Source organism: Nelusetta ayraudi, unplaced genomic scaffold (genome assembly GCF_046127955.1).
Source record: "Nelusetta ayraudi isolate G7.1 ecotype Tasmania unplaced genomic scaffold, CSIRO-AGI_Nayr_v1 ptg000082l, whole genome shotgun sequence".
NCBI classification, from domain to species: Eukaryota; Metazoa; Chordata; class Actinopteri; order Tetraodontiformes; family Monacanthidae; genus Nelusetta; species Nelusetta ayraudi.
The window spans coordinates 1371210-1394427 of NW_027466132.1; the positions used below are offsets into that span (position 1 = coordinate 1371210).

Below are 23218 nucleotides of genomic sequence, written 5' to 3' on the forward strand. Positions count from 1 at the left end.
CAGAGCGGCCCAGAAAATGTTTGTTTGTTTGTTTGTTTATTTATTTATTTATTTGTTTATTTTAGACGGCAAAAGCCTCTGATTGGACGGTTCGCCGAGAGGATTTCTGCAATATGAGGTTTATTATTAGGAATTCCAGGAGCGGTCGATTCACACTGATGAGGTTTTTCGGATTAATCAGCCGTTAAACTCGATGGGCAAATATGAGGCGAGTGGAGAATCCAGACGTTGCTGTCAAGTTCAGTTCATCCTGCAGATTGGCTCGGCTGCCCCGGCGCCAGCAGACATGCCTGTGCGTTTCCGCAAAAATTGTTACAATAAAGAAAAATAAAAAAAAATTCAATGAAAAACAAAACCGTGGTGGTCAGGGCTCGCCGAGGCATTTCAGCACACAAACACACACACGCACACGCGCACCTACACACGTGCGTCCCAATAACAGGGAGGAGTCGCCGGCTGCTGCCGGCAACACACTGCGAACGCTGGAGGGGATTTGATTGGAAGTTAGCTGCTGGGTGACCCCTCCCTCTCCCCCTATCTCCCACCCTCTTTTTTTTTTTCCTTAAATTAACATTGCCAGTCCACTCCTTCAGGAGACTCACTGCAAGGACTCCAACCCTGTAGAAAAAAAAAAAGAAAAAAAAAATTGGTCCAAAATGAATCAATCTGGACGTCCGGCACTTCCTCTCCACCTTCAGAAGGTCGAGTGTCTTTTTCTTTTTTTCTTCTTTTTTTTAATTTAAAGCAGTCGGCCCGACTGGCTGAGAGTGCATCACAAGTGGAAAAACCGGAGCAAACAAATGCGGGAATTTTGCGGCAGCGGCAGAGTTGGTGGAGGAGGAGGAGGAGGAGGAGGAGGAAGAGGAGGAGGAGGAAGAGGAGGAGGAGGAGCTGCTTTTTCCCCGCAGGCGGCGGCTGAAAATGAGATTTGACCTCAAAGCGTAACATCGTGGCTGTAACAAATATCTCCCCCCCCCCTTTCTTTCTTTCTTTCTTTCTTTCTTTCTTTCTTTCTTTCTCTCTCTCTCTCTCTCTCTCTCTCTCTCTCTCTGTCTCTCTCTCTCTCTCTCCCTCTCTCCCTCTCTCTCTCTCTCTCCGCCGCAGCCAGGCAGCTTTCGCTATTTCATCATCCGGAGTCTGGAGCTTTCGTTCACCTGACGAGAACTCGGCAGAAAGAACCGCGGGCGGCAAACTCAAAAAACAAACCCTGTTTGTCGTCTTTTAGAAACTTTCCGACCGCGACTCGACAACTTGACAAATGAAGTCGTCAAAGTCAGTGTTTTGTTGTTTTGTTCCTCAGCGCGGCTCTCGCCACCACGCCGGCGGCACTCCAACCAAATGGCGCTCTGTCGACATTACCGCTCGTACAGCGAAGGGAGGGGGAAGAAAAAAAAAAAGTCGAGCAATCGAGCGATTCCCACGTTTGCAATTTCAGCACGACTTTTTGAAAACCGTCCAGCTTTATGATCCCAGCCAGTTAAATGAGTGAATATTTCCGTCTGCTGCGTCCGCATTGCAAGATTCAGCACCCCAAGGGCACAGCCAAACATAAGGTGAAGCGGCTGAACGGAATGTTTTTTTTTTTTTGTTTTGTTTTTTGCTTTTTGGGGGGTTTTTTTTGGCTGAAAAGTGGTTCAAGAAGTCCGGTAGGAATTGTGTTACAGTGGCAGGAAAAAACACACAATTCAGGTCGAGTGAGAGCCACCAAGCTGGGCAGAATTTAAAAGTCAAAGGTTTGAGACGCTCCGATACTGCGGAGGCGGAGGCAGAGGCAAATTTGGTTCGTTTGATCGACGGGACAATAAAGTTTCGACACTTTTTGACACAAAAAAAAAGTCGACTCTCACAACCAGAGGTCGATATTCCCCTGCTGGCACAAACTCCTTCTAACTTCCGCCAGACGTGCAGCTGAAACTGTTTGAGAATCATTTCTGTCTTATGATTATTATTATGATAATTATTATTATTATTTCACTTTTGAAAACAAAAATCATTTCTTTCCATTTTGCTCCTGATCCCTGCACCACCTGTTCCCTGCTGAATTTGGAGCTGCCTGTTTTGCTGGTGGGCGAAGCGCCGGCTGAGATGGACCTGCAGACTCAACACACACAGACACAGACACAAACACAGACAGACACAGACACAGACAGACACAGACAGACACACACGCATCTGGTGCAATTTAGGGATTAAGACGCTTGGCTCGTCATTATCTGTGACCTTTGATTGTGGTTAAAGTGCATACGTGAAACTTCTTTTAAGCGCTCTCATTAAAAGTTTGGCAAGAGCCTCAAACCCCCTCCTCCTCTTCCTCCTCCTACTTCGCGCCCTCTTTCTCCTCCTCCTCCTCGGACGCTTCCATTTGAAGTCTGGGAAAGCCGAGGCGCTGCCGAGTCCTCTGAAACGGATCGTCTTACTTGCGCCCGTCGCCGTGTTTACGATGGCCATGGCGGGTGACGAATAGCTCGGCAGGTTTCGCCTTCGTCCGAGCTGACCTCATACAACAACCGCACACACACACACACACACACACACACGCACACACAAACACTAGCCACACATGTCACATGACCCCAGCGGAGTCGCTGCACTGGCTGGGGAACTGTCCCGGTGGTAGCAGCCACTAGTTTGACAGTTTGATCCGAGGTTCGGTGATCCGGTTTGAGTCGGTCGCTTCCTCCCTTTGCATAAAGTCGACGTGGAGTTGCGATTATGCTAATTTGGCCGGCGGCGGCGGCGGCGGCTGGTCGTTCGGCTCGCTGCGCTGTATCCGCGACCACGCCTCCCACTTTTCCTCCTCCTTGTCAACTTGACGCCAGATTTTGTGTGTCTGCACCGTTAGAGCGGAGTGGACCAGTGTGGAGCCACACTGTTTTGTTTTTTTTTCTTCACAAACGATGTGCAAGACTTATGGTTCTAAAAATCAGAACCGGGTCCAAAGTTGGGTGAGGGAACAGAAAGCGCATGTGACAAAGTTCCTGATTGTTCCTCATTTTCCCCAACGACAAAAACCATCCTCATCACCAAAAGTTGTGTCATCACATCAGGCAATGTGGCCCTTGAGTCACCGGCAGTCCTGCTAAACTTGCTACCTCCCTTCATGTCAATGCTTCTCATCCCTGTGTGCAGCGCCACACTCAGAACAACATCCGTCTCTGCTGAGAGGACGACGATGCAAAGTTCATATAACAATCAACGCTGCCATTCAGAAATGCTGCTTTTAAAAAAAATAAAAAGCAGCAGGTGGCGGGAGAAGAATATTGCTGCTTTGTTTCAGTATCTCGTTCTCTCCAGGCTCCAGGCGACCCCAAACCACACGGCGAACGGCAAGACGTCTTGATTGCAATTCCCACCGTTGTCGTTTGTCTGAGTCAAAAGAGGAATTAAACATCTCGCTGCTCCAAGCAGGTTTGGGTTTGCTCTAAGTCATCAGCATAATGAGCTGAAGAGGGAAGGGAAGGGAGGGGAGGTATGTGTGTGTGTGTGTGTTTGGGCTTTGGGGGGGCATCCTGGCTAATGTCTGGTCCTGCTTATTAATATTTATGAGACACGTTCGCATGCATTTAAAAGTTCCTCTGCGACGGGGGGAGAAAAAAAAGTTGGGGCTTGGTGTGCAAACACCAGCGAAGCAAATAAGTCCTGAAACATTTTCTCTTTTTTTTTTACGCTGAGGTGCTGTGACGGTGGCGCCGATGACGGCGCTTGGACGACAGCTCCTGCTCCGCTACCCCGCCCCCCCCCCCCCCCCTCCTCTCCCCACCCCCGCCCCCGTTGTGATAGCGCCGTCTCATTAGTGGGAAAACATCCAGTATCGAGCGAGCGGCTTTGCGGAGGCAGCATCTGCTGTGTTTACACTCGGCTTCGTTGATAATGCATTACTGCTCCCCCCCCCCCCCCCCCCCCCCCTCCTTTCCCCGCACCGCACCCCCCGCCGCCGCCACTGCCGCCGCCGGCTGATGCTCGGACTGACGCGGCAACATCTGACTGGTGGCAATTAAAGCCTGTCGAGTCGGATGTGACGGGAGGCGTCTGAGGCGCTAAAAGGCGCAGCCGCCGGCCAGCGATGTTCAGTGGCGGCGTCAGATTACATCGCAGCCACGGGTAGCGCCGCGCGAGACGGGAGGTGGTTCTCTTTCTAACCGTTGGTAGAAAGAAGAACAGAGGTTCCCCTTCGCTGCGGCTCACGCTCAATCATCCGCGACCGCTGCCGCCTCAGCGCTGACACAGCCTGCGTGAAAAATGTCAAATTTTATTGCGCCAATGCGCCGTTAGCATTGTGCCCGTTCCTCACCTGCCGCAACCTCATGGAGACAAAGAGGTCGGTGATTGTGGACACACCTGGACAGTGTGGCTGGCTAGTTTGGAGAAAGTGGAGCTAAGCTAGCTGCCTTTCCTATTGATAATTTGACCGCTAACTTCGTTGCTAACTTGAATGCTATCTTGACTGCTAACTTTTCTGTTCACTCGATGCCCAACTTGATTGCTAAGTTGTCTGCTAACTTGATGGCTTACTCGGCTGCTAACTTTTTTGTTAGCAGTCAGTCTTTTTTAACTGCTAATTTTTGTTAGCAGTTGCGCACTTTTGGTGTTTTTTCTTCCGCCCACCGCCCCCTCCAGATTTGTGTCCGCTGCAATTTCAAATGTTCCGTGTGTCAATCGCTGCGGTGTGAAACACAGAGCGACGGGGGAATCTGCCCCGTGGCTCGGCTTCAACTTTATTAGAGTCTTAATCTGGCCGGCCGATGTCAAAGGTGAGGACTCCCCCGCCAAGACGGGGCGGCAAGCACACTGCGGGGGAAAGCGACGTCTGAGAAAAATTGGAATTTCAGCCTGCAGCCCTCAAACAAGCGCTGCTTAAATGTCAAAAACGGGCTAAAACGGTGAACACCGCATGCGCAACTTAAGTTGGGCACCCCTGTTGTGTAAAAGAAGTTTATATGAACTCTAAAAACTACACAACCTGCCATCTGCAACATTTTTTGACTCTTAATTGTCTCCCAGTTGGCTGAGTCGGCAGCTTGAACCGTTTGATTGATTTTACAATCAGTGAGCGCTTGGACATTTAAACTACTCATCCAACAACATTTGTTGCTACAATTTAACCCGTTTCTGTTTAAATTGTTTTTATGTCCCATTCCTGTGCATTAAAAATAGATTTAAAAAAACAAGCAAACATTAAACAGTGAACAGTTCTCTCAACCTGCTTTATAACAGGAAAAAACAGCCACAGCGACTGGACGTTTTCGCACACATTATCTTTAAATAGCGCCATTAAACTTCCATCCAGCTGTTCATTAGCGAAGGCCGATTTTTTTTTTTTCCCCTGATTTTTTTTTTTTTCCCTCGCCGTACTTTTTAAAACTTTATAGAGCACTTTTATGAAGAGCGGAGGAGCGCAGGGAGAGGAGAAAGAAATAACGCAGGCAGGTAATAAACTCGGCTGAGCAGAGTTTAAATACAGGTGGCAGGCGGGAAGGAGGAAGAGACAGAGAGAGAGAGTGGAGGGCTTGTAGTGGTAGTGCGAGTGGGCGAGCAAGGAGACACCTGGATGTGATAGAGGGAGAGAGAGAGAGAGAGAGATAGAGAGCAGGAGAGGGAAGATTAAAGCGGAGAGCAGGAGCAAACGTGGAGGGGGGAGGAAGAGGGGGAGGCCGCTCTAGTGTGGCATGGAGCCCCCCCCCCCCACCCCCCCACCCCGACTCCTTGCTGCGCCGCTGCATATGTGATGGTGCTCTTGCACCGCGCGGGAGACGGGTGGGGGTTCCCGGCGAAAAACGTCGTGCACGCGGTGAAAGACTTGAAGTCCGGATGATTAATGGAGCCGGCACCGCTCTGCGCGCGGAGGAGGCGGACGGCGCCATGATCAATCTTAATGAGCTCCTCTCCGCCGTCCCCCGTATTAACTGCGAGCGCGGCGGGAGGCGGCGGGAAGGAGGGAGGTGGGAGGGCGGCGAGGGAGGAAGGAAGGGGTGAGGGAGGAGGTGAGGTAATGTATGGAGCTCCTGAAGGGGCTCCATACATTCCTCCTTTAAAAACACCATAACGATGGAGATAAAGGACGACGGGAGGGGTTCCTCAAACCTCGACTTAGCTAAATGTTATGGCTGGGTAAAAGAAAAGACTTTGAGATTCATGTGCGTGTGTGGTGTTGTTTTTTTTTTTCTTCTTCTTCTCCTCCCTCCCACCAGTTTCACGTTAAGCCTGTTTTTGGACTGGTAATAACCCGGGTCCTGCTCCGGCTAATCCCGAGAGATAATCGCGTGCTGCGCAACGCTGCTGTGATTTTTATTTAATTTACCAAGCGCTTATTCCCCAGTCGCTGGTTCCCGGGCGGCATGTTGGGAATTGGTTTTATTTCTTAGTGTATGGAAATTATTATTCATGAATTACTGATGTGATAGTATTTTTTTTTACTATGTGGTAGTCCATAAAAGAACATCAAGCTTAGGGATGCGCAACCTAGACAACCCTTTAGGCCCAACACGGAAAAAAATTTAAAGCAACACCACCTTATTTTGACGCCTTAAAATTATAGCTTCAAAATAATGCTTCCATTTCATTGAGTTGTAATCAGGAGAATGACGACACTCCCACTGACAAAGCGCCCCCGATTGGCCTGGTATAGAACGACATAGCTTTTGGTCGCCTGCCCAGCACCCTTTCACACTAGATGCTACAAAATCTATAGGACCGCGTCCTTTAAATTAGAAGCCAATAAACACACCTCTAATATAATATTCTAGAAATCAAGAAGCGGCTTTTCTTGCACAAGCAGTCAACAACCCAAAAACACACAAGCACACACACACACACACACACAGCCGTGAGCCACACGGCGCGCTACTATTTATATGCTAATGCAACTGGAGCGAAAAGGCAATATGCAAGTGGACAGCAGCAAGATAAGACGCCTTTATTGTCACTGTACTCCAGATACAGTGGCATTATGAGTGGTCGGCCCCGCTGGTGTCTGAACGCACTACTCAGCACAGCATCAAATACACAATCCGACAGGCCTAAAAGGTGTGAAGACAGGTGAAAAAAAAATAAATTGAAATGCACTTTAAATGCACGGCGTTACACTGCTAATGGATAGTTCGGGGAAACGTTCTGACCCTCAAATCCAAATGTAAAGCCGGTTAGTAGATGAGTTTATGGAGAGTCCTACTGCTTCAGGGGAACAAACTGTTTATAAGAGACTATTGGCGCCTCTTAGAGGGCAGGAGGTCAAGTTGACTGAGTCCTCGCTGAGAGGAGCCATTTGTAACTGGCTTTTGCTGTGAGGCTGTCAGTAATATCCTTGAGTGGAGGAGAAGAAGGCGGAGGCGGCAGACGATGATCATCCTACCCAGCGGACTTTATGAGCCACGGCGGAGCCTTTTGATAGAACGTGGAGCAGCCCGGAAAACACGCAGGGTGCCGGGAGGCAACAAGTTACTCAGCTTGCTCAGGTCGGTCCAACTTAGGGACCGATTTTTAAAACTGGGGACTATTTTCACACTGGGTTCTGCACTAAAAGACAGGAGAACACGTGGCCCTACACACTGAGGTGTCATCTGCAAATCTCATCACTCAAGCGATGGAGATACGGGACGGAATAGCACGACGCTAAGCTAACGGAACCAGCTAACTCTTATGTCTGGATTGATCAGCAGTGTTGCATCGTCTAGTATTCTCCCTGGCATACAAGCAAAAAAATAAATGAATAAAAATAAAATTCTGCTGGGGTTAAAGTTTGATGGCGCTGATGAAAAGGGCCTTGGCTGCTCCCCTTTTGCAGGAGCTAACATGTGGATTGTAACTCAGCAAGACACCTTAATTGCATCCAGCAGCAGCAGCAGCAGCAGCAGCAGCAGCAGCTCTGGAGCAGCTCTGGTCCCCCAGGTGATGGCTGATGCATGCTGACTAGAAGATGAACTTCCTGTCCTGGGCGGACACAAGGCCGCTTACTGCCGGACACAGAAGCTACACAGACGAGTGTCTGGTCACAAGTCTCAGCCCCAGCCCCAGTCGAGTCCGGCGGCCCCTGCAATGGTGGAATTTGGCCAGTAAAAAACACAAATAAACACAACAAAAATCTATTATCAAACAGAGTACATCTACTCTGGCCTATTCATGTGGTATTTACAAGAGTAGCAGTCGAGCACTCTTGTAAGGGGTCATTTGTATTTTGAGAAGGCCGATATTGTTTCGTTGCTTTTATAGTTGGTGAAATGAAACAATTACTGTAATTAAAATGAGAGGCATCATCTCTGAACTTTAGAGTGAGCGTGTACTAAATAAATGTAGAAGCAATAATGTTTGAAACCGAGTAAATACATTCTGAAGTGAAATTTCAACCAAGTTGAAATCAAATTTTCTATAACTGACCGAGGCTAAAAATAAAAAAAAGGGCTCAGATGTGTTAAACTGTACATGCATGTTAAACTGAAAGCCTTGCTAACCCCGGTCACGTCGACAACTCTCCGCTGAGCATTGGCAGCGGCTCTTCCGGCCAGATATTCATCAGGGCACCAATCGATCTGAGCCGCCTGGTCAATAGACACTCACACCGACTTCTGCACCTCGTCGCTCTCTCTCTCCTGCTCACCCCCGCCCCCACTGTTTTTTTTCCTTTTGGTTAATGAGCTCCGTCATATGGCGTTGCTGCTGCCGTCGCTGCTGCTGCTAAAGATGTGGAACGATAATTGAAGTGAAAAAAAGGAGAAAAAAAAAGAAGCTAAACGGCATCTTATTTACAGTCGGCAGGGAAATAACAACAACAACAAAGACGGGGGACGCGGCTAACAAGGTAGCATTGCGGGGGAGGAGTGGGTTGTTTGACAGGCAGGTGTAATGCAGCGCCCCCTGCTGTGCTCGGAGGAAGCTGGCGGGGTGGATTACCACAGCCGGGCTGACTGGCACATCACAGCAGGGGACGAGGTCGAGGCTTCCGGCGAAATCCGAGAGCCCCGTCCAAGGCGAGAAGCTACGGTAAGTAAGTACTGTAAACTGTAAACAGTGAGCAAACAGCCTGACACATATATGTATACATATACATTTACATATATATATGTATATATACATATACATATATATATATATATATATATATATATATATATATATATGTATATATACATATATATATATATATATATGTATATATATATATATATATATATATATATATATATATATATACATATATATATATAAATATATATAAATATATATATATATATATATATATATATATATACATAAATAACAAAATTTATATATATATATACATATGTATATGTAAATATATGTATATATATAATATATATATATTTTGGATATATATATACATGTGTATACTGTATATATATATATCCAATATATATATATATACAGTAGACACATGTATGTATATATATATGTATATATATATATATATATATACATATATATATATACATACATATATATATATATATATATATATATATATATATATATATATGTATATATGTATATATACATATATATATATATGTATATACACATACATAGAAGGAGGCAGCGGGAAGAGAGAGAGCAGGAAGAGTCGGTGCCAAACAGTTGCTGATGTGCTCACTGATGCAGAGCGGTGAACAAATTGCTCCGTTTTGAAGGCGAAAGCCAAATCAAACACGGAGTGTGATTCCTGTCGCCGCGGCGTTTGGCTTTAAGGCTGACATCTGACAAAACATCCACGCCGTCACACGCCGACTCATCTGTGCACGTGCGCGCGTGCACGCACCCTCGCACCAGTGCGAGGCCCCCCCAGCGCCGCTGGATTAAGGAGGAAGAGCTCCGTCAGCTCAGCGGAGATTTCAGACCTTCTGCCATTAAAAAAAAAAGAAAAAAAAGAAAAAAGGCCCAGAAGCCTCCGCGTCACATTAGCAATTGGCATCTTTGTGTCCACAAAGTTTTTTTTTCTCCTCCTCATTCTCTTCCTCCTCCTCCTCCTCTTCCTCCTTCTATTTCTACTACTTCTTCATTCTGAAAGCTGCGGCGCGGGCACGTAAGCAGCGCCGCTTTAGTCTTTAAACGGTTTGTCCGATAATCACTCCAGACAGCCCTCTGATGTGAGACGCATAATCAGGATTTCGCCGCGCCGAGCAAACATCGCCCCGCACCGCGCCGGAAATACACTGAAAAAACGTCTCAAACGCGCCCCGATTCGCTTTTGATACTCGCAAGGTGTCAGTCAGCGGAAGCAGAGTTATTTCTTCAGCCCAACACCACCATCCCTGTTTTTGGCCGTAGCTCCCGAATTTAATCACGTACCACATCCCACGGTTCCTTTCTTTTAAAATTCTGCAATAAATATAAAATCAAATTGGTATTTTTTATGTTGTTATGACATAATTCCGCAGATCTGTCACGGAAAACGCAACATAAATTACTTGCAAATAATGTGTCCTGCGAATGTGTGCAAGCCAACGTGTTTACGCAGCGCTGAGAGAGATGCGAGATCGCTGCACATCTCAAAAAAGTCTTCAGCTGTCTGTGCAAACACAGAAACACTTGTGATCATGTTGGGTCTAGCGCAGGCGTGGGAAAACTACGGCCTGGGTGCCATATGCGGCCTGATAAGTTTTTCAATCCGGCCCGCCGAATTTGAAGAAATTGTTTTTAATAGTAATTAAGTCATAAAATTGCCGTATTTCATCCATTTTTACCACTGTTTGCCACAGAGTCATTTTTAATAAAGAGTTAAATACTGTGGGGCTTCAAAGACATAGATTTTGTCATTTTCAATAGAAATTAAAGCACATGTTTGCTATCCAATGATATATTTTTTCCTCCAATGAGGTGGGTCACCAAAACTCCCCTTTGTCAAAGTCAAAAAGTTTGCCCACTCCTGCTCTCACGGCTAGGAAGATGACCAATCGGCCGTGAGCTAGCTACCCGTACAGTTAGCAAGACAGCTAGCATTTGCCACAGTGACATCCGTGCATTCAGGCATGTTTTGTTTGTGGGTTTTTTTGTGCGTGGGTGTTGGGGACAATCTGCGACAAAATTCAGTGGACCAAAATATCCAGAAGCAGAGGAAGTCTGACGGTTTGGGAGAAAAACGAATCCTCGGAAAACAACGGAACAGAATTCCAGTCCAGCTCTGCAGTCAGATACAAAATAAATTGTGTTTACTCGTCAATTAGTAGAAAGAAAAAAAAAAAAAAAACGCACCGTGACGAGCAGGTTGGGAAAGCAGAGAGGTCGACGGCTGCAAGGTCGAAGATCCGCAGCGTCTCGGACAGACGGATGGAGCCAATCAGAGTGGGAGCAGGCGGGGCCTGCGCGGTAAGCGCTGCTGCTGCTTCTGTTGCTGTTGCCATTACAGCAGCAGCAGCAGCAGCAGCAGCAGCAGTAACGAGTGGAAGGAAACAGCTGAGGAGGCGTTACGGACTCCGTGTTTTCTTTTTTTCTTTCCCCGGTCGCCGCCGTCACACGTTCTGTCCACGCTGTCCTTGCTACGGTACATTAACAACACGCTTCTACTCAGTGCCCCGCAGCCAAAGAAAAATATTTTTCAGAGGAGACGTGGAAGTGAGGCAGAAACCCAGTCAACTCCGGGAGGGTCTGTGTTTGCCCTTCACGTCATTCAGCGCAGAGTGATTCCTGCAGAGTGCGACATCTCGAAATTGAGACTGGAGGTTGTGTTGTGTTTTCTTTTTCTTCTTTTCTGTTCTTTTTTCCCTTACCTTGCGCCTTTCAAACACAGAAGCTCTCAAAGTGAAATGACACAACCGACCGACAACTTCGCTGCAGATTTGCCTCAAAAAAAAAACAGATCTGTGTGCAAAAAAAAGAAGAAGAAAACCCTAAAAAAAACGCAAACGTGCAAAAAAACCCTCCAGCATCCACGTCCGCAGGAAGCGAATAAACCTTTGACGTGCACGTGACCGCGGCGGAGGACTGCCGAGTCTTCTCGCCCATCAAAAAACAATCCGCCTGCCCCGACCTGCAGCCTCATTCCGAATGTAGCGCAGGCACGCCGGAATAATTGCCTCTGGCGCAATCTACAAGTTCATTTGCGCGGATCCGAATGATCAGATCGAGTGGAGGAATAAAGAAAAACAATGCGCGGCTAAATTAGTGGCTTCATTAAATGCGAAAATTGGCCGGGGGAATTGAGAACATCTGTTTCTGCGGCTGCCCTGCGTCGTAAACTCCAAGGTGAAACCAAACGCTAATTTACGGTTGGCGGACGTCGGCTTGAAGGAGCGACTGGGCCGGCGGGGCTACGAGGCGTCTACCAAAAACAACGGCCGGCGCCGGCCGAAGAGGCTTTCGGCCGATTACGAGGGGAAAACGAGGGCGAGAAAATATGAACTTGACACCTTCCATCAGTTTTCCAGGCAACAACGGTGTAACGTTTCTTTGGGGTGAGATCAGTACAATCTGTTCTGGGCACACCAGCGCGGCAGTTGCACCTCCGTCCTCGGCAACCTTGGAGTCGCTTTTTTTTTGGAGTGAATCGTTTTCTTTTTGGAGGGAAGGGGGGGGGGGGAGGGGGAGAGGGGGTAGCGAGTTTGTGTTTTTAACGACTCCCACCTCCGAGTGTTTGCAGCCTTGTTTACGAGCGCTGGCATCCAGAGCGCCTCTGGTACACAGAACGGAGGCTGAGGCAGAGGAACGAGGAGAACTTCATTCCAGCTCAGGTCCAAGACATGAGAGGAGGTCACGGGAGGCTGGAAGGGGAGCTGAGAGAGCGATGATTTAATAGCGGACGCCTCCACCGGCGGAGCAGAGCAGCTCTGGTTTAACCTTTCAAAGCTAGCAGCCGTGAGTTCTGTACCATCTACACCAGGGGTGCGTGACGAGAACAGGATACCAGACTTCCAATCAGGCGGCACGGGGATTTTCAGGTGGCCATTCGAGGTACTGCCACTAAAAAGCATTTTTCCGTCATAGACCGCAATGAGACTTCTCTTATTAGACCGGCCTGGGCGGTTCCATAGACAACTTTTCCGGCTTACGCGCTGGGTGAGCAACTATGTTGAAATGAAAGTACCGCCGCATTGGATCCTGGGGGCTCGAATCAATCATGCAACTCCACTGAAATGAATGGTGTCGCCATATTGGGGGCGTGGTCAACACCTGAAGACAAAAGACAATGCAGCGTCCACCTGTGCGGGGGGGGTCGGGGTGCGGAGGGCGGAGCTTACCTTTGGGGTGTCCCGGGTCGCTGAACTCGTACTTCCCCATCCCCACCGTCCGCAGCATCTGTAGGCCGTTGGGAGCGTCCTGGCCGTCGACGGCGCCGGCAGTGGGCGGGGCCTGCGCCTGCGCCTGCGCCGCCGCCGCGGCCGCTGCCGCCGCCTGGCCGTTGGTCAGGGGCAGCGTGGGAGGCTGGATGAGGGCCGGGTGGGAGGCCAGGTGGCCGTTGCCCATCACGGCGTGCGCGCTGGCGTGCACCACCTGGTTGGCCTGGGCCACGGCGGGCTGAGCGGAAGGGTACGCGGCCTGGCCGGGCAGGCTGAGCACCATGGAGGGCGGCTGCTGGGCGGACGGCGAGGTCAGCTGGAAGTGGGCCGTCATGAGCGGGTGCTGCGGGGGCGCCTGGATGGAGGGCGTGACCCCGATGATGGGCGACTGGGCGGTGACGCTGTGGCTGTAGGACGGCTGCAGGGTGTAGGTGTGCGGCAGGAGGCTGGGCTGGCTGACCGCCGCAGCCACCGGCGCCGCCCAGGCCGGGCCTACGGGTGGAGGAGGAGGAGACAATCAGGTGTGATGCTTCTAGCCCCGGATGTGAACTTTCAGAAAGTCGTCTTCAAGCCAAACCAGTCGCTACCATGTGACGGGATGATCAGCAGTTTGTATTAACAAGTTTTCCTCACAATTTCTCACTGGTGTAGAGGAGGGGAGCTCATGACTTTGGCACGAGGTTGAATTGGTTCCTCTCCTCGCCGACACCGTCGGGTTTCTTTTTCTTTGCGGTGGGATCAGTATCAAAGGTGTGAAGGAGTGTGTGTGTGTGTGTGAGTGTGTGTGTGTGAGTGTGCGTGTTGCTGTTTGTTCCATCCAATTATCTGCTGCGCAGTCGATCCCCGAGGTGTCGGGATGTTCACGCTTTGCATATCGGGGGCCGGAACACCGCCGTCTGCTAGACCTCAGCTCCACCTCCACCCACCACCCACACACCCACCCGTCACCGGCCCACTTCGCTCCAAATATAGCACTAGCGGGCTGCCGGGGGGGGGCAAAGGCTAAATCACAGCGTGCAGGAAAAGCGAAAGAAAAGTGGGGGAAGAAAAGAAGAAAGAGAGGGGATGGCGGGGGGGGGGCACATTATTCATGATAGCGGCGGCGCTAGATAAAATAGTCTGGACAGAGAGTGATGAAGAGGGCGGGCAAGATAAAGACAGGCGGCGAGGAGGGTGGGGGTCGGGGGGGGGATGGAGGACGGCAGCGGGAACAGAGGAGCGTTAAGAGGAGGCCAGTTCCCTTCATTATTCACATGTCAGCCAGCTAATCGGAACCGAGACTCTTTCATTTCCTTCCTTTTGGTCGCTCATCTTGATGAATGGATTGGAATCAAACGGATGATGGTTTAATCATTTCTCATTTTAAAAGTTTCAGTTTCAGAGAAAGATTTTTCACGTTATTATTATTATTATTTTATTTTTTTGGAAGGATGTGACGTGCGTCGAGCTTTTAAAGCGTGTTGTAACTGTTTCGGAGGGTAAAACGCATTATGTGTGAACCTGGGAGAAGATTTTATTAAAAAAAAAAAAAATGAATTGACCCAACAATGGCCATCGATTAAAGCCATGACCGCCAACTTTAAATCTCCCATCCATTCCAATTTCCAGATTTTCCCAGGTTAATTAGCCCTCTGTTGACAGCCTCACTTTCAGCTTCCTGCTAAAAACTTTTCAACTTTTTTAATGGAACAAAAATGAGGCGCTCAAAGAGGGCGGAGTCAGCAACATCTGGCCGGGGGGGTGTGTGTTCGCTACGTTGGGGGAGGTATCGGCACCCTTTGTGACATCACAAATGACAGAGCGGAAATCGGAAATCAGCTTTCTTTGTGCAGCGTGCCTGCGTGTGGTTTTAGTCCGTGGATCACAGTCAGTGTTACGCGCTGTGGCGCCGAGGCTCCAATTACACGAGAGCTATTTCTGCGGAGACAAACTTTGGTGGGAACCAATCCCCCTCCTTCTTCCCTCCCATCCAAAAGACAAACTGTCTTTTAACAGATACGACGGCTTCCTCGAGCGGAAGCCGTTGATTAATTCTGGCACAGTTGGCAGAGAACTTTTTTTTTTTTTTTCATTCTGGCAGCGCGGCTCAGTCGAGTGTGGAGAGTCTGCTGGCGTCACTGCAAAAAAAACAAAAAAAACAACAAAAAAAACCCGGCCACTTGAAGCTCGGAGATGCGGCAGGCACTGCGGTCCATATGCGACGCCATTCCTGCGGAATTGAGCGTCGAACGCGGCGGCGGCGGCGGCAGCAACCGGTGTCTCGCTCTGCTGGAGGCGGCCGGATCGTTCGCACGCAGCTTCGGGACGGCCGTCTCCCATTCAGCGCCACCCCTCCCCAAACACCTCCCCCCCTCCTCGTGCACAGCAGGTGGGTTTCGGCTGAACAGCAGCGGCGCCGCGGGAGACGAAGAAAAAAATAAAGAAGAAAACTCGACTTTTTCCCTCGAAAAAAACGAAAGTCTTCCTAGTGACTCACCTCCCGCTCTGGACTGATCTCTGACGATCTGCTTTTGATTCATTCATTCATTTGCCATATGTGCACTTGCAGGAGATGCAAAAAATACAGACACAACACTAATTTTACGCAAGTCCTGTCACATGATCTGGCGAACTGGAAAAGGTCAATTTTAATTGGCGCACTGGCCCTTTAAGGGCCGCAGAGTTTTACGACTTAATCACTTCCGCTGGGTGACACGGCGACGGTGAGGAGTCCCGGGAGCGACCGCAGGCTGGCGCTGACGCTTCCAATCAAGGAGCATGAATGACGCGCTCCCCCCCCCCCCCCAGAATAATTTGCTTTATGTAAAAAGAAAAAATTATCATAATGTATTCAAGCCGTTAATTGATGCACAATATTGTACAGTGTGTCAAGCGTGTGTGCGCTGTTGGGGACGATGTAGGGCAACACAACAGAGACTGGACACACAAACACAAGCGAGCGTGTGTGAACAACATGCATGTATTCATCTGCTGCCAACAGGGCGAGGGGTGGAATGCATAAAATGGGGCGGCGGCGGCAGCGATGATGATGTTGTGGTTACCGGAGGGCTCGCCGTCCCGGTGCTGCTTGGCGGGTGGCTCCTCCGTGTCCCACGGCGTGAGCTGGTTAATGGGCGTCTGTCCCCACCTCACGCCCGGAGCCAGCAGCAGCCCCGGGGTCTGGCCGTCGCCGGGCGAGAGACCGGAGACCTGCCAGAGAGAAAGACAGAAAAAAAACCAACATCAGTGAGCAACAAAGTGTAAAAAGTGATGAAAAGAGGTTGAAAAATAAACTAGACGGCGGTGAGGCCAGGACTCCTGTCCGAGCCTGTGCAGGCTGAGAGAGAAGGATGAGCGCAGTGGTTCTCAATGGTGGAGCCTCAGGACCCACATCATCAAGTCTGGACACAAATTTATTCCACTAAAATAAAAACACTTGGGCACTTTGTATCATGTCTAGTAAATAAATTGTTGAAAATATTGAACTGAATTTTGTGTCCTGCAAAATAAATGCCCAACATTTTCTCTATACTGTAAATACATGCATATGTTTATGTGTACATAAATATCAAATTCCCCTTTAAAAAAAAAAAGAAAAACAGGAAAAGCAAAACTGCTCATGAAGATGCAACACAATCAAAAAAAAACCTTGGTGTTTGGGTCGCGACCCACCAGTTGAGACACGCTGGGTTAGCGTATTCCCTCGCTCACACTCGCTCCAGTAACAATTAACATTCCAGCGTGGCCTATATTCAAATTCTACCCCCCCCCCCCCCAACACACGCAGAACCCCCCCAGAGACTGTGTACGTCTTCATTTTGCGATGAATTAAAGATTGTGTACAGTGGAGTGAGATAACAGGGTTTGCGGTCGAGCAAGCAGGGATTGAGAATTGTGCGTTTGTGGTAATGGCAGCTGTGGCGGCGGCGGTGGCAGGGGGAGGGGAGGGAAAGTGGGGAGTCAAAGTGAGGAGAGGAGAAGCCAGACATCCATCGCAGAGCCAAAATCCAGATTGTTATTTGCTTTCTCGGGTCCTCGGCAAACTACCAACGGCCGGGAGTTTGAGACGCTATCAGCCATCGGGCTGATGAAAACGCGGTGGGTCAACCGCCGGCCGGAGCCGCCCCGCAATATGGGCCCTCTGGCTATCTCGCCAAGCACCCCCCCCCCCGAACCCCCCCTCAGCCTCCTGAGTTAATAGAAAAGACCTGGTCCTCCGTCTGATCCCTTCATCCCATTATCCCGCCTGGATTGGGGGGGGGACTTGATCAAGGACGGGGCCGAGCATTCCAACAAGATGCCAAACCCCCGAGAAGGGGAGGGGGACGGTTAGGGGGCGGAGCCGACCGCTAGCACAGGACAAAAAAACGACAAATGAAAACAATGTGATTCCTTTGTGTGACTCCGAATCAGAATCAGAATTCAACCACAGGTGGCTTCCAGGCGGATTTCTCATTTAATTTTTTTTTCAATTGAACGCATCACACTGCTTTTCCTCGTTAACGAGCGCCTCCTCTTCCTCCTCCTCTTCCTCCTCCTCCTGCGCTATCGTCAGCTGCGGGTTCGTTCGACGATGAAACCGTGAAGGAGCCGAACCGACAGTCGCAGCCGCAGGCGAGAATAAACAGCGACGGGGGAGAGAAGCGGAAGGTAAACAGAGGGGGCGAAGGAGTGAGGTTGAGGTTTTTTGGATGGGGGGGGTGGGGGGGTGAAAGATGGTCTGTCATGGTTGTCTTTTTTTTTTTGTTTTCCATTCCTGGTTCGAGCCGCCGACTCTCGGACGAGGCGGCAGTGAAGTGTTTGGCTCCGATCGCCGCTCCAGCCCAGACCTCCGCCGGGCTGTTTGTTTTAACGAGCGCCGCTGTTTTTGTTGTAGCTGTTGTTGTTTTCTCCTCCTCCTCCTCCTCTTCTTCGTGCTCCTACGCTCTCTGCGCTTTCACTGAATTGCTCTCCAGCTGTGCTTTACCTTCGCTTCCTAAAGACAAAACTCATTTGTCCGCTTTTTAAGGACGCCCACACGTTTAAAAAACCAAACTCGACCTTCAAACAAGACGTCATCATCAATTCCTTCTTCTACTTTTTAAAATGAGAGTTCGAGGGAAAAATTGAAACGTCTCCAACTGTCAGCGGAGGCTCTGCTGAGGAGCAGAAACGGGAGAAACTTCCAGTCCTGTTAAGACCAGATCTGATCAGTTCCTTTGCATGCATGCACGCGCGTGCGCACACACACACACACACACACACACACACACACACACACACACACACACGTGCACGCTAAAGATTGCCAGTCAGTTCCCATCACGCAGACAGCCCATCAGCAAAGCTCGGCAACGAGAAATACCGACATGGAAATGATCATGGTCGGACACAGGATGTACAGACACGGGGAGCGGGAGCGTGCACGTGCGTGTGCACGCACGCACACAGATGCGCACACAAGGCAAAGTAGGAGACAATATATGAGCCCCACCAGCCAGGCGGCTTCAGACAGAATGCTGATGAAGTCTGCAGACTCCTCGCTGCCTGCCTGCCTGCAGGTTGACAGTCAGAACAGCCAGTTCCCGAACAACCGCTGCCAGTTTTATTTGCTCTTCCCCCCAATTTTCGAGTCCCCTTCTCTGCCGGCCGGCACATTATCACCGGGCAGCAGACGTCTTCTTCGGAGTCAGAGTCGGCGGAACAGAACCACGCCCCAAAAAAAAAGGTACAGTGTGTTCTGCAAGTTCTGCAATCTAGTGGTCAAATATTTGATTGCAGCGCTCATTCGCTTACCTTCCCTCTCCCGAGTGTGCCAGTAAACTACAGTTGCCTTCGCACGCAAACCTCATTTACCTTCTTCTTTGTTGGTTTATCTGAGTGCACTGAGAGTATACGCATGTTTCGCAAAACGCTTCACCCCAGTCCGTCGCTACAAAAGACCTAAAAAGCAAATACAACAGCTTGAATTTCTGTCGGAGGCTAATTGAAGCGTTTCCAAAGTCTTAATTTTTGCAGGTCGGCATCATGAGGAAGGTCGGAAGCTTAAGCAAGTTCGTCCAAATCTCACGCCAGCACACCTTCAGGGGGGCCAAGCAGATGAGACACACATAAGAACACGCAGCCGAGGTCGAGAGGGGGAGGATTTTTTTTCCCCCTCCTCCTCCTCAAACTGACGGCTGCTGCAGAAGAGACGTCAGAGCGGCTGCACTGAGCAGCAGGAGATGAAATCACAGGGCATTAGGGCCCCCAATATAGACGTGTCCTCCACCGGCGGGCCGCAGGAGACAGTCGCTCGCTTCCAACCTGCATATCAGCTGCTTTTTTTTTCCTTTTTTTTTTTTTTGGGCTTCGTGCAAACGCTGACATCTGCCACAGTGCATGCATGTCGCAATCACCGTGTAACGCACCGTGCATGTGGAAGCTGTGATCAGAGGAGGGCAGCATCTGCAGGTCTCCGTAGTTATCAAAGTTGATTGATCTGAGTTTTTCCCACATCATCCGAATTAAAAAATAAAAATGTGTTTTGTGCAAAATGCCCCAGCAGGCTTCCGACTTCCTGTTTTTGTCTTCCCATGTTCTGCATTTTAAGACAGAATGCCGTTAGCATTATTATGACGATTATCATTATTTTTGAATCAAGGTTGATTTTTCCAAACTTTCTCAGAGACACAATCTGCCGACAAAAGATGAGAAGTTCATTATCTGCGTCTCCCTGTGAGGTGCAAAATTATTAAAACCATGCACATAAAAAGTCAAGGCAGAAGAGCCTCCGACTGTCACATTGTCTTCCTAGAATACATCCCGGACGTGTCGCGGCCCCGTCAACTCTTCCACCGAGGGGAAGAAATTCTTCCCGTCTGTGCAAAAACTCTCTCAAAAAGTTTCTTAGTCTCAGTCAAACTTTCTCGTCGGCTCGTGTTTTACGAGTCTCTCTGATTTTTCTCGAAAATCTGAAACAAAACAAACTCCTCGGTTTTGCTGAGCAACGTTGGGATTTTCTGTTTTCATCGTTATTGCACCGACTTTTTCAAAGCGCCGCACCAGAGGCACAGAAATGTGGATACTTGCCGCTCGCTTCAAGTCTAGTGCCACCGTCCAGCACGCACGGCTGCGGCCTCCCAAGAGAAATTACTCCACTCAGACAGAAGACTCTGAAGGAATTGGCACCGCAGAGAGGGAGAGAGTGAGAGGGACAGAGGAAGAGAGCGAGAGGAGGAAGAGACGGAGAGACGAGTGCATCTGGAACGTCGCCGGTCCCGTCGGGGTAAACAACATCGCAGCGCGACGCTGATCAAATCAACGGAGTGCGGGTGAGATTTAATAACAGGTCCGGTGCGAGAGAGGGAGAGGGAGGCGTGGCCGGCGGGGGGAAGATGTCTCAAACAAAAGAAGAAGAAGAAAAAAAAAAGAAAAAGAAGTCTTCCACGGCGGCCGGCGACAATATCGCGCTGAAAGCTAATCTGGTTAAAGATTGCATTAGCGCCACGGAGCAGACAGGGGGAGGTAGCGAGGTGGGGTGGGGGGAGGATGGGGTGGGGGGGCGGGGGGGGTGCAGAGATGCTTGATTAACTCGTAGCTGCTGAGGTCCGGCGCTCCTCGGCTGGCAACACTAATAGCAGAGGAGGAAAAAATCACCAACCAACCGCAGGCAAAGGCTGAAGTTTGCCATCACTGCAATCAGTGGATGGCTAATGTGCACTTGTTAGCCTGATAGACCTCCGTCCACAGGCCGACTGTGGCAAAGTGAAGAGGGGCGGAAATGCCCCCAAATTTCCAATAACACTCCGCGCGTGCGGTTGTGTGTGTGTGTGTGTGTGTGTGTGTGTGTGTGTGTGTGTGTGTGTGTGTGTGTTTATACGTGTGCGTCTCACAGCGCAGGTTGGGTTTAAATGCGGCCGAGGAAATAGCCCCACACAATCAGCGCGGCCCGCCGAGTCTCCGAGGAGTGAAACCGCAATTTATTTAGAATCGAAATTTTCAATAACGGCCGTCATTGTTGGGAAGGGGAGGGAGGTGGAGGCACTGGGGGGGGGGGGGGGCATATTGTGTCTACAGCCATAAAATAATGTTGCATTGTCATTCATACTATGAGGGTGGTGGAGAGAGGGAAAAAAACACCCCACACACACACACACACACACACACACACACTCATTCACTCACACGGCAAATGTGTGGGCAAGAAAATGGAATCCAACTCTGACAGAATGGCTCTCTCTCTCTCTCTCTGTCTCTCTCTGTCTCTCGCTCTCTCTCTCGCCCGTGGCCAAGCGCGGGACAGATACGGCTGAATTTGGCTGAAAACGCGGCTGATGGAAATAATGGCTCTCAGCAGCCGGGCGGAGTGACGGGCAGAAAGGAAGGAAAGGGAAAAGGAAGGAGAAGGGAAGGAGGTGAAAGAGGAGAAGCAGAGTGAGACAAAGTCATCCATCAACCAGCCGTGTGTCACCGCCTATCACGGCTTGCTTGCCCTTTATTGCTATCCCTCCTTCTTTTCCGAAAATTAAAAAAAGGGGGCAAATGCAATATAAATATGTATATAAAAATTATTATTATAAAATATATAACATTTTCAACTAAATACCCCCCCCATCTCGACTCCTGTCCCGTCCTGAGAGCGAACGAACTGAGAAACTGACCAGCGAGCCGCTGGGAAGAGAAGTCCAGTAAAAAGGGGTGGTGGTGGTGGTGGTGGGGGAGGGGGGGGGAGAGAGACAAAAAAGCTAGCGCTTCCTTTCAAGCGGCGTGCTCGTCTACTTACAGTGCTGCGGTGGCGGCGGCGGCGGTATCTCTTTTCCATGACAACGCGCCGACAACCTAAATATGCGCTGGATTTGTTCTGGGGCTTCGGCTCATAATGGCGCCGGAGACGCGGCAGCCTGGCGGCGGCGGCGGCGGCTGTGTCCAATCTATTAGAGCGGGACACAGCGGAGCATCTCACCCACTCACAAAGGAGACCAAGCGCGCCATCTTTTCTGTATTTTTTTTTCAGTTTTTTTTTTTTTTTTTTTGCCTTTTTTTCACCACCACCGCCCCCCCTTAACACCCCCCCTTGCCCCACTCAGTTTTGGCAGCCATCTTAAAAAATGAAAGTGGCGAAACGGACGGGCGCATTGAGGCGCGGCGGCGAGGAAGGCAGGGAGCATTCGAGGTAACGGGGACGGGGGGGGAGGGGGTGAGGGGTATTTTTAATTTTTTTTTATTATTATTTTTATTCAATGTTCCCCTAATGCGAGACATCGAAAAGCGAGTTGATGAATCTATCGGTCGGACGCGTCGGACAATGCGCGCCGTCGCACTCGCTGGACGACGGAAATCCAAGCGACATTTTAGAAAATAAATAAATAAAAATCGGACGACGATCCGGTTGGAACCGGTTTCGTTTGGCAAAAATGCGACAAGAAAAACACAGTTCGCTACTTTGGAAGTTGTCGGCTCATCAGTCGCATTCAGACCCAACTGCTGCAGTCGGCAACAGTGAAGAAAAAGAGGAAAAAAATCCCATTAAAAAAGAAAATTGGCTGTCAATATTATTGTTGTATTCAAAACATTACGGCGATTAGAGAACAAACACAGAACCATTACTTGATGACTAATCAGTGCAATTCCACATTCGGACGAGGAAAGACAGGAAGCTGCAATGAAAGACGTCTTGTGTCGTCCGTCAATTTTTTTTTTTGTTCCTGTTTCCAGTGAGATAAATAAAATGATAAAAAATAAAAATCATAATTGATGTTTCAAGGTTGTTGCTTTTTTTCAGTGAATGTGTGAATGAAATTAAAGGAGAAGGAATTTTCAAACTCCTCTTTTCCTCTGTAGCTTGGCTTTGGCTTGAGAGCCGCTGCCTCAGCTCACGTCTCATTGGCTGTTGGCAGCAGCTGGTCCCGCCCACTCACCACCGGCTGTCGGCCCGCTGCTGAGCGTCTTTATTAACAGCTCCCCGCCTGAGAACTCGGGCCAAGGTCATTGTGTGTGGCAGCCTTTGGCCGATCCGGCCACATTGTTGCCAGGCGGCTAAGCTAGTTAGCGTAGCCATG

The 23218-nt window shown here is 49.5% G+C and overlaps 1 protein-coding gene across 3 annotated transcripts in view; it reads right to left on the reverse strand.

The window, feature by feature from the left end:
* Positions 1-23218, reverse strand: part of klhl29 (kelch like family member 29) — a 216111-nt gene that overhangs the window by 88184 nt on the left and 104709 nt on the right. For all 3 annotated transcript variants that reach the window (XM_076044723.1, XM_076044721.1, XM_076044722.1), the window contains 2 exons: positions 16262-16409; positions 13182-13712 (listed from right to left, as the gene is read on the reverse strand). In XM_076044723.1, the coding sequence (XP_075900838.1) occupies positions 13182-13712; positions 16262-16409 (679 nt within the window). The remainder of the gene's footprint in view (positions 1-13181; positions 13713-16261; positions 16410-23218) is intronic.